Source organism: Pimephales promelas, chromosome 16 (assembly GCF_988280905.1).
Source record: "Pimephales promelas chromosome 16, fPimPro1.hap1.1, whole genome shotgun sequence".
Classification (NCBI taxonomy): Eukaryota; Metazoa; Chordata; class Actinopteri; order Cypriniformes; family Leuciscidae; genus Pimephales; species Pimephales promelas.
In genome coordinates, this window is record NC_142784.1 from 11,171,914 (window position 1) to 11,183,482 (window position 11,569).

General features: G+C 36.0%; 1 protein-coding gene across 5 annotated transcripts in view; it reads right to left on the reverse strand.

Moving 5' to 3' along the window:
* fndc3a (fibronectin type III domain containing 3A) overlaps positions 1-11,569 on the reverse strand; it is a 107,816-nt gene that overhangs the window by 18,043 nt on the left and 78,204 nt on the right. For all 5 annotated transcript variants that reach the window (XM_039660054.2, XM_039660051.2, XM_039660055.2 and 2 more), the window contains 9 exons: positions 10,784-10,922; positions 10,645-10,698; positions 10,072-10,196; positions 9,415-9,589; positions 6,402-6,488; positions 4,816-4,954; positions 3,383-3,451; positions 3,181-3,299; positions 179-284 (listed from right to left, as the gene is read on the reverse strand). In XM_039660054.2, coding sequence (XP_039515988.2) covers positions 179-284; positions 3,181-3,299; positions 3,383-3,451; positions 4,816-4,954; positions 6,402-6,488; positions 9,415-9,589; positions 10,072-10,196; positions 10,645-10,698; positions 10,784-10,922 — 1,013 coding nt within the window. The remainder of the gene's footprint in view (positions 1-178; positions 285-3,180; positions 3,300-3,382; positions 3,452-4,815; positions 4,955-6,401; positions 6,489-9,414; positions 9,590-10,071; positions 10,197-10,644; positions 10,699-10,783; positions 10,923-11,569) is intronic.

Here is an 11,569-nt window from a genome sequence, read left to right on the forward strand (position 1 = left end):
TTGTACGAGTAATGCAATTAGTTACTTTTTCAGACGTAACGCAATATTGTAATGGCGTGCATTTAAAAGTACCTTTAACACTTGTGGTGTGAAATACACCACTCAAGCCACCCCCGATTAGCCCCAAATACATTGTTTATATGCAACTATTAAGCACACACACAAAGGCCACACTTACCCCATCGTATCTGCACCTCTCTGGCTTTGGGTTTGCCCACGACCCTGGGCGGCTGACACGGGCCGGGAGGAACAGGCGGCGTTTGGACCTGCAAGGCCTCCGTCAACTGAAAACAACAAAAGCGTGAGAAATCAGAAAGACTGGAGAACCTGGATCCGCTTTAATGGTGTTCCCCCTCCCAGATGAGAAGAGTGTGTGTGTGTGTGGGCAACGCCGTGTGAGCATCCTCTCAAATTAACACGCGAAACCCAGCGGCTGCCAACGTGAGTCATAGCCGTGCGATGGCACGTCCCGCATGCAGATATACATCTGTAAACCGCCAACAACGCCATTCCAGCTGGGCGCAGAAGACGGAGGAGGGAAATTACCACCAGCCGCTCGCCAAAAGCACTCTGTGGTGATGATGTCAATGCGTCTGTGCGTGTGTTTGGGGTTTGCAGTGATACTGGAACATCTTCAGTGTGTTTGGGCATATGGACTACGCACATGTGTCTATGAACAATATCAACATGACATCCAGCGCTCAACTTAGCATGTTTTCAGATGAATCGGTAAAAAGCTGTGTGATAGTTCAACAGAGTGGACGAAGTTTACAATGTGTGTGTGTGCTAAAAATTGAATTATGTGCATTTAAAGTGCATTAATCGTTAGCAATAAAATTAGCATAGACAAGACTAAAAGAGTTGGACACTTTATTTGCAACAAAATATTTTGCGACTATATATATTAGTGCTGTCAAACGATTAAAATATTTAATCGCGATTAATTGCATTTACGTCATAGTCAACTCGCGATTATTCGTACATTTTTATCTATTCTAAATGTCTTTTGATTTCTTTTTGTTCCATTATTTGTTCTCATTTTAATGCTCTTATGGAAAAGTGGATCGGCTTGTTTTGTGAAAATGTTTTTTATTGAAAACAACATTGACATATTCTGTGTTCAATTTCACACTAATGTTCTCACTTGGAGCAAGTAATCTGTGTGTGTGTGTGGCTTTGCGTTAACTCCGTTAATAACGGGTTTAACTGACAGCCCTAAAATATATATATATATATATATATATATATATATATATATAGGGCTGTCAGTTTAATGCGTTATTAACGGCATTAACGCAAACCCATTTTAACGGTGTAATTTTTTTTCCGCGCGATTAATGGTCTTTTTGTCCTAGCAAACTTTGTAGTTTTTTTCACATACTATTGCAACAGGACGCGGCATGCGCGGCGCTATGAAACCCATTCATTTCATTGGCTTGCGCCGCGTGAGGACGTTTTGTTGCTTCGTTGACCAAAACTCAAGCGGATCTAGCTAGACCAGAAACAAAATGACAGGCACGCCAAACACACTTGATTCGGCTTGCGAGCCGGCCAAATAGTTGGTTAACGTTACGTTTTGAGTGGATGACGAGCGCGAGACGCCGAAATGGATGCCAATAGGATTCTGAATGGAAAGTTTACTTTTAGGCCGTGTGTCCACCAAAGCGTTTTTCCACGCGCCCGGCGTATGTTTTCAATTGTTTTCAATGGGAGCGCCGCGTTTTTTTAAACGCCATGAGCGTACCGAGGCGCTGGCCGTTTTTTTCACACTGAAGCGCCGAGCGCCCGGCGTTTTTACTGGTCGCTGGGAGTTGAAAAATGTTCAACTTTGGATAAAAGGCAGCACTCGTCACTGTCACTTTTTACCCAGCTGAAATACTACTTGATGATGGCCAAGCACACACACACACACACACACACACACACAGATGATGCGAATTATCCACCCCTTTGTCAATATCAGCACCTCGTCAGTATTTCTTTCACCCTTTTATTGATGGACAGTTACATTGTGTGTGAGATTATTTGCTCCAAGTGAGAATGTTAGTGTGAAATTAAACACTGTATGCTAATGTTGTTTTCAATAAAAAAACATTTGCACAAAACAAGCCAATCCACTTTTGCATGCTGATAAGAGCATTAAAATGAGAAAAAATGTGAGAAAAAGAAATCAAGTGACATTTAGAATAGATAAAAATATGCGATTAATTGTGATTAATCGCGAGTTAACTATAACATCAATGTGATTAATCGCGATTAAATATTTTAATCTTTTTAAAGCACTTGTATATATATATATATGTGTGTGTGTGTGTGTGTGTGTGTGTGTGTGTGTGTGTGTGTGTGTGTGTGTGAATAGTGACTTGAGATAGTTAGCATTGTTAGTTGGAACATCCCGAAACTCTTTTCAAACATGAATTCTTAATGCGTGGTTATTTGTCTATGATCGAGACTACTTCAAATATTAAAAGCATGCACTTTTTTAACCACTGTACTTGCAGATAAAATGTAATGAAGTTTTACCCTCAATATTTTGTAATGCTATAAAGAATTACACTTATTTTGATGTGTAGTGTAACATCAATGTGTACAAATACATAAATAAATACATAACGTTAAATACATAACATTAGAGTTATATATATATATATATATATATATATATATATATATATATATATATATATATATAAAGATACTAAAATCCTATCAGATAGTTGCATTTAGTAGAAATTTAAACTTTAATATATGAATATATCCACAATAAGTGCTTTATTAAAATTACACTAAAGAAAACAAGGGACTTTCTAACAGACATGACGCAAAATAAAAGTTTGTTTACATAATAGACGCGTGTACTGTGAATAATTATTTTGTATATATAAATACACACACATGCATGTATATATTTGAGATGTATGACAAATTTTAAATATATACATGCATGTATGTGTACTTATATATACAAAATAATACTACACAGTGCACATTATGTAAACACAAACTCTTATTTTGGACCGTTGACGGCCCTATAACACTGCTAGCACTATAAAGCTCAGTGTTGGAGCGGTGGGACACTCTCATTCTAGAGAGCATTTCATTAGCCAATATTTTGTATAGGCGATATGAGCGATGAGTCATCACTATTCAAAACGATTTAGGACGATTTGTGTGACGTACCGGGCTCTCGCCTCCCGCACTGATGCAGTGGACTCTAGCCTGGTATGAACATCCTGGGCTCAGACCGTCACAAACACACTCCATTGCCGAACCGCTGTACACCTGATTCCAAGAAGATCCTGAAAACACACACACACACAAAATCAATGAAATAACCGCAATAATGCCAGGAAGCACAGCAGAAAACCTAAGAGGAACGTACCGCATAACCCTTCAGACAGCTCCACCACATACTTCGTCACATCTGAGCCGCCATTGTCTTTGGGAGGCTCTGAGAGGAAACCATAAAAAAACATCCTTAGTATCAGCAAAGTCCCTTTAAAACAAGTCATTTCAGCCGGCGGCCATCTTTGAAACGCCTCTCGGGCATGCAAGTGCAGCCCTCATCTTTTTGAATGGGGATACACCAAATTCTCCAAAACGGTTTAGATTAAATTTCAGGAGTTATCTGAGTGTCTAATACATTTACTTTCTAAACGCTCATGACAGAAAACAACATTTTACAGGCTGGATCGAGCTAATACACAGTGGAAGCGTATCTGACTGTTTCTATGGGAACCGGAGCTTCTGACAACAGCTGCAGTGATGCGATGACTTTACCAATCAGCGATTGGCTCTTATTTAGAAGGCGGGGCTTACTCCACCATATTGACAGTTGCACTTTTCCCCATCTTCCCCATATCTACAGTCTTTGGCATTAGCAACCTCAGCTAGTTCTTGATACTGAGGTACATTGTGGATTTCGGTCCGTTTTAACATTTTAATTTCACCATTTTTTTGTTGCCTAGCATGAAAATTTCGCCTAGCATAGCATGATTTACTCGCATTGTGCGAGGACTAAGGGCCAATCCCAATTCTACCCCTTCACTTTCCCCTTCCCCTCCGTTTTGCGCGTCCACGTGAAGGGGTAGGGCTGTCCCAATTCTCTTTTGGTTGGAGGGGGAGGGCTAGGGGGAAGGGCCAGATAGCCCTTCAAACGAAGATTTTTCTGGAGCACACTTCAAACGAAGGGGTATGAGAAGTGTCACTGCTAACCCAGGCTACAGACACAAAATGGCTGCCCAAGCGAAAAAGGAGACCCATAAATGTAAGTATTTGTGGCTTTAATAAGTATTGTAACGACAAATAATGATTTGCTTTATGTTACATTCAATATTGTGTTCATATTTACGGTCAGTTTCTCCACAGAAACGTTTGTAAAAAAAAATAAATAAAAAAAATAAAAAAATAAAATAAAAAAAAAATCGCTAAAATTACTGTAGTTTGCTAACGATAGTCCCGCGACATATTTTCATGTCTGTCAACTGGTGAATGTAATTGCTGAAGCTGTCAACGGCATCTTGGAAGTTGTGATAAACATCGGCGCATTTCCTGTGACGTAGGCACTAGCAACGACTTATAAAATGACGTTTAACGGAGGCGTAGTGGTGTCCCATTTCTTAGGGGAATATTTTCACCCCTACACATTGCCACTCTGTTTCAAGGGTCAAGGGGAAGGCGAAGGGGTAGGGCTAGAAGAAAGTGAAGGGGTAAGGGGTAGAATTGGGATTGGCCCTAAATTAAAGATGATGTTAAGATTGTTTTGTTTTCCTGTCAAGGATCAATCTTTGTGCGATCGTGACATGCTGAACTGACCCCAGGTCAGGCGGAAACTGGTCGGGTGAGGTTTGCCCTTCACAGCGAGTCTGCAGGGGCAGCTCGGCCTATCAGGGGCCGTGGTGAACTCTGACACAGCGCTGGGGTTACTCTTCCCTTCCGCGTTATAGGCCACCACCTGCAATGAGGAAAAAGGAAAAATTAGGCAGAGTGTTTGTGTGGGGTCACTCACTGCTCCTAATAATAGGCTTCATTATGACTCACACAAACACTATGTGCGGAGGAAACGCAGATCTCTAGGGCCTTTTAAAAGCCTTTACATTATCCACCGAGTTTATCTCACTCAGAAAGAGTCCCCCCCCCCCCCCCCCTGACAAAAGTGCAGGATGAGGAAGCGTTTCGCGGTGGGGAAATAAACGGTGGTGTTGTGATGTCATCTGTCACAGTAATTGTGGATGTGAGCTCTCGGCAGGTAATCAGCTCCTCTCATCAGGACACATGCAGCCGTTCTGATCGCATTAATAATACACTTTTGTTTTTGGAAACGAGATTATGATCAGCGCATCCCTAACGACATCAGAGAAGAGTGACCGATCGCATCAGCACACCATCTGCTTCATCTCACGGCCACTGGAAACCAAACAAGAACAAACCACCAAACGACAGAGGAAAGGACAAACACACTGAAGATGGAACGGACAAAAGAAAAACAGCAAGAACTAAAACAAATAAAATATGAAATGAGGTAAAAACAAAAGGAGGATAGAGCAAGCAAGACGACAAAGAACGAAACAAAAGAAACTGATACTGAAAGAAAATACTTCATGTACAAATAAAGACTGAAAGAGAAAGAAAATAATTGAGAGACAGCAAGGAAAGAATGAAGGACAAAGACTGTACTAACAAACGAAAAAACGAAAAGAAATTGAAATAAAAGAACTAACAGACAAAAAACAACACAAGAAAGACAGAAAGAAAGAAAGAAAGAAAGAAAGAAAGAAAGAAAGAACGAAATAAAGAAAGAAAGAACGAAAGAAAGAAAGAAAGAAAGAAAGAAAGAAAGGGGGTCACAAACAAAGATTAAAATAAAAAAAATCAAGAACAAATAAAAATGAAATGAGCAAACACAGTGAAAGGAAAGGCAAGGAAGACAACAAAAATGGAAGAAAATAAACTGATAATGAAAGAAAGAAAACAAAGGGTAGAGCAGTAAAAGACTGACAAAGAACGAACAAACGGAAAAGAAAAAAATACTTAAAATGAAGAAAAAAGCGAATCAAAAATAAAACAAGAAAAGACAAAGAGATCATAAATGAAAGACAGCATGAAAAGAATGAAGGACAAAAATGTACAAAAAAAGAGATTCAAATCACAAACGAAAGAACTAACAGACAAAAACAGAAAAAACAAACAAAAAAACAAACAAAAAAGAACGAGAAAAACAAGCAAAAAACACTAATAAAAAGAACTAAAAAGCAAACAAACAAAGAAAGACAAACAAAAGTAACAAAAAGCTAACACAAAAAAAAACTAAATAAAACAAAATAAGCAGACAATGAAGGATTCACACACCCAGTATAGTCATGAAGGCAAGCCGCCAGTGTGTGTGTGTGTGTGTTTCTCACCCTGAAGCGGTACGTGGTGCTCCTGTGGAGGTTTCTGACGGTGTGTGACAGCTCGTCTCCATCGTAACTGGCCTGGAACCCGTAACCCTGTGCAACACATTCATGACAACACAATCACACACAGTGACCCACAGTGACGCATGAAAACCCTGGAGTGTGTAGGGACAGTCCTCACACACTTCACTAGATCGCTGTTCGTCACACATCACATCAATATAGTCAACACATCACATCAATATAGTCAAATAAAGGCCTTTTATTTCAAAACGTATGAAGCCAAGTCACTCCAGAGTTTATGAACATGAATACACGTTTGGTGCCATTTTTTCCCTCAAAACAACTTACTGTATCAGTTTTAGTCATAAAATGACAATAAATATTTGAAACGTAATTAAATACAATGCATTTAATTGCTTTTTAATTCAATTACTAAAACAATTATGTATTATTTTTTCATGGTCAAAAAGAAATTAAACAATAATTATAATGTTATTATGCTTATCTTTTCTGAGACATGTAGACAAAAAGGTAAAACGTTACAATAGCCGCGTTTCCACTGCCGGGCCATATCTGAAGCAATATCGCGCAAAAAAACAAAACAAAAAAAAAAACAAATCACTGCTTGAAATGGAGAATCGCCTGTACTGGTCTGTCAAGGATTTGTACGACGCCAGCCCTAGCCCGGCAGTGGAAATGCGGCTATTAAGGTTCACAACGTATTCACTAACATGAACTAACCACGAGTTACACATTTATTACAGTATTTATTAATCTTCGTTAACGTTGGTTAGTGAAAATACAGTCATTCACTGTTTGTTCATGCTAGTTCACAGTGCATTAACTAAATTTAACTAGATTCTAATAACTAATGTTAACTAGATTCAAATGACTAATGTTAACTAGATTCTAGTGACTAATGTTAACTAGATTCTAGATTCAAGTGACTAATGTTAACTAGATTCTAATAACTAATGTTAACTAGATTCTAGATTCTAATGACTAATGTTAACTAGATTCTAATAACTAATGTTAACTAGATTCTAATGACTAATGTTAAGTAGATTCTAATGACTAATGTTAACTAGATTCTAGTGACTAATGTTAACTAGATTCTAGATTCAAGTGACTAATGTTAACTAGATTCTAATAACTAATGTTAACTAGATTCTAGATTCTAATGACTAATGTTAACTAGATTCTAATAACTAATGTTAACTAGATTCTAATGACTAATGTTAACTAGATTCTAATGACTAATGTTAACTAGATTCTAATAACTAAATGTTAACTAGATTCTAATGACTAATGTTAACTAGATTCAAATGACTAATGTTAACTAGACTCTAATGACTAATGTTAACTACATTCTAATAACTAGATAATGTTAACTAGATTCTAATAACTAGATTCTAATGACTAATGTTAACTAGATTCTAATAACTAATGTTGACTAGATTATAATGACTAATGTTAACTAGATTCTAGTGGCTAATGTTAACTAGATTCTAATGACTAAATGTTAACTAGATTCTAATGACTAATGTTAACTAGATTCTAATGACTAATGTTAACTAGATTCTAATGACTAATGTTAACTAGATTCTAATGACTAAATGTTAACTAGATTCTAATGACTAATGTTAACTAGATTCTAATGACTAATGTTAACTAGATTCTAATGACTAATGTTAACTAGATTCTAATGACTAAATGTTAACTAGATTCTAATGACTAATGTTAACTAGATTCTAATGACTAAATGTTAACTAGATTCTAATGACTAATGTTAACTAGATTATAATGACTAATGTTAACTAGATTCAAATGACTAATGTTAACTAGATTCTAATGACTAATGTTAACTAGATTCTAATGACTAAATGTTAACTAGATTCTAATGACTAATGTTAACTAGATTCTAATGACTAATGTTAACTAGATTCTAATGACTAATGTTAACTATATTCTAATGACTAATGTTAACTAGATTCTAATGACTAACATTAACTAGATTCTAATGACTAATGTTAACTAGATTCTAATAAATAATATTAACAAGATTCTAATAACTAGATTCTAGTGACTAATGTTAACTAGATTCTAATGACTAATGTTAACTAGATTCTAATGACTAATGTTAACTAGATTCTAATGACTAAATGTTAACTAGATTCTAATGACTAATGTTAACTAGATTCTAATGACTAATGTTAACTAGATTCTAATGACTAATGTTAACTAGATTCTAATGACTAAATGTTAACTAGATTCTAATGACTAATGTTAACTAGATTCTAATGACTAATGTTAACTAGATTCTAATAACTAATGTTAACTAGATTCTAATGACTAAATGTTAACTAGATTCTAATGACTAATGTTAACTAGATTCTAATGACTAATGTTAACTAGATTCTAATGACTAATGTTAACTAGATTCTAATGACTAAATGTTAACTAGATTCTAATGACTAATGTTAACTAGATTCTAATGACTAAATGTTAACTAGATTCTAATGACTAATGTTAACTAGATTCTAATGACTAATGTTAACTAGATTCTAATAACTAATGTTAACTAGATTCTAATGACTAAATGTTAACTAGATTCTAATGACTAATGTTAACTAGATTATAATGACTAATGTTAACTAGATTCTAATGACTAATGTTAACTAGATTCTAATGACTAATGTTAACTAGATTCTAATAATTAATATTAACAAGATTCTAATAACTAGATTCTAGTGACTAATGTTAACTAGATTCTAATGAGATTACTAAATGCTGTATAAATGCAGTTCATTATTAGTTCATGCTAATTAATGAAGTTCACTAATGAACCTTTTTGTAAAGTGTTATGACAAAAATAATATCTGCCACATTGTCAATGCCAACATGGAGGATCATACCATCTGAGTGCAGGGCTTCGTATTGCAACTTCCGTTTCATGCTGGCTTGGTGTGTGTGCGTGTGTGAGGTCTGTGAAAGTGTGTGTGAATCTCTCACTCACTGAGCCCTCCTCTTCCATCTCCAACACGTAGCCGATGTCGTCCTCTTTGGGCGAGCCGGCCGGCCGTTGCCAGCGCACACAGAGCCATGTGACCCCGGGCTGAACCAACTCCGGGCTTAAGGGCGGGGCCGGAACGCTGCACGACGTCATGATGTGGACCACTTCACTGAACTCACTTCCCAAAGAGGAAAACACAGGTAAACCAAGACAGAAATAACGCTAACACTTTATTTTACAGTTACACGTTGCGTAAATAACTTTAAATGATGCATAACTACATGCAAATTACCATAACCCTATAGCAAGTACATGTAGTCAATATTACTCAGTACTAAATTGTATAATTACACTAATGGATTACACTTTATTTTGAGGTGTCATTGCTACAATGTAATTATATATTTAAGTATCGAGTAATATTAAGCAACTGCATACTTACTATAGGGTTAGGGTACGATTAGGATTAATTTACTGTTATTACTATGGTAAGTACATGTAACGTGTGTGACAAGGACACTGGAAAATAAAGTGTCACCAAATAATGTGTAACAATAATGATTCCTTCTATTTAATCTGCCATTCGCATTTAGCACTTCATCACTGTATGACACGATGTTTACGCTCTCCTCCCTCGGGAGCATCCCGACTGATACACACCTGACGCCCATGTCGTTTTTGGCTGCCAGCCGAAAGGAATATCTGGAAGCTGTGGAGAGTTTGCTGAGTCTGTACTGCTTCTGAGGGCCGTAGTAGCACTGCTCAAACACAGACGTCCCCTTCCCCTGTTCACACAGCACAGCGTTAGTTAGCTCTTTATTCAACAGCAGTGTGATAACCCAACCAATCAGATTTGTTTACAGTTTATGTCAAGTTTAGGCTTACAATTGGTGGTGATGTGCTTCTACATCAGTGTTACTCACACATCATATATGTTGTTCCCGGATCGACAACATATGTAGATCCAGGAACATGTCTTACAGGAACTACGTTTTGCATACAAAGTCAATTTTTCGGAACATTATTAAAAAAAAAAGTGTCATAGTGGCTAGTTGTTTTGATAGATTACACATTTCCCCCCTAGTTCTCCATGCCGTAATGAGTCTATTAAAAAATGTGTTTAAATTTAGTACAACAAACGGTAATGTATAAATACTATTTGTTCACATTACAGTAATGAGATTAAACTGCATCATGTTTAATTGTCATGGAAATAAAGCAGGGATAACTTGCCTCATCCCACTGAAGAATATAGTTCTGGATTTTGGAGCCATTGTCACACGGCGCCTAGGAAGAGGTATTGTTGTGAGTGTTCTGCACTTAATGTCAGTGTTTAGTAAGCGAGTGTGTGTGTGTGTGTGTGTGCACGCACCTTCCACTGCAGGACGAGGCTGCTCTTGGTGCCGCTGGCTTTGCGTGGAGCGCTGGGTGTGTCGGGCTCACAGCTCAGCGTGGTGAAGCTCACGGGCTCGGAAGGGACGCCTTGTAAACAGTTACACGTGGCCTGGACCCTAAACACACACACACACACACTTATATCAGTATACAGGGACACTATGCAAATAACAATATTAAACAACAGAATAGTTTTAGAATTAATATATATACACACACACATACACTCTTATAACTAACATACCTATATATTATTATTATTTTATTATTATACAGCTATATTATTATTATTAGTAGTAGTAGTATTAATATTAATATAACTACATATTCATTTTAGCAAATATAACTGTAGTAATAAATAATTGTATTTATAAATATAAATACTTATAACTATTAACTTTATTACTGTTATTAATAATAATAATGCAACTATAAATAATATACATTTATTTTACCATAACAACATTGTAATTAATTATTTGTATACTTATTTATATAAAGATTTTAAAATGATATATTTTTGGCTTTTAGTTATATTTAACTACACATATGAAGAAAATGTTTTAATAAAGAAGCTACATTCTTATAAAAACTATATTTTTAGTATTATTATTATTATTATTATATTATTTAAAGAACATATTAACAAATATAACTATAATTAATAAAGAATTGTATTAATGAAAACAAATTAATTTACAATCAATGAATTGTTAGTGTTAATAATAATAATAAACCTATATATTATTTTAAAGATATTTAT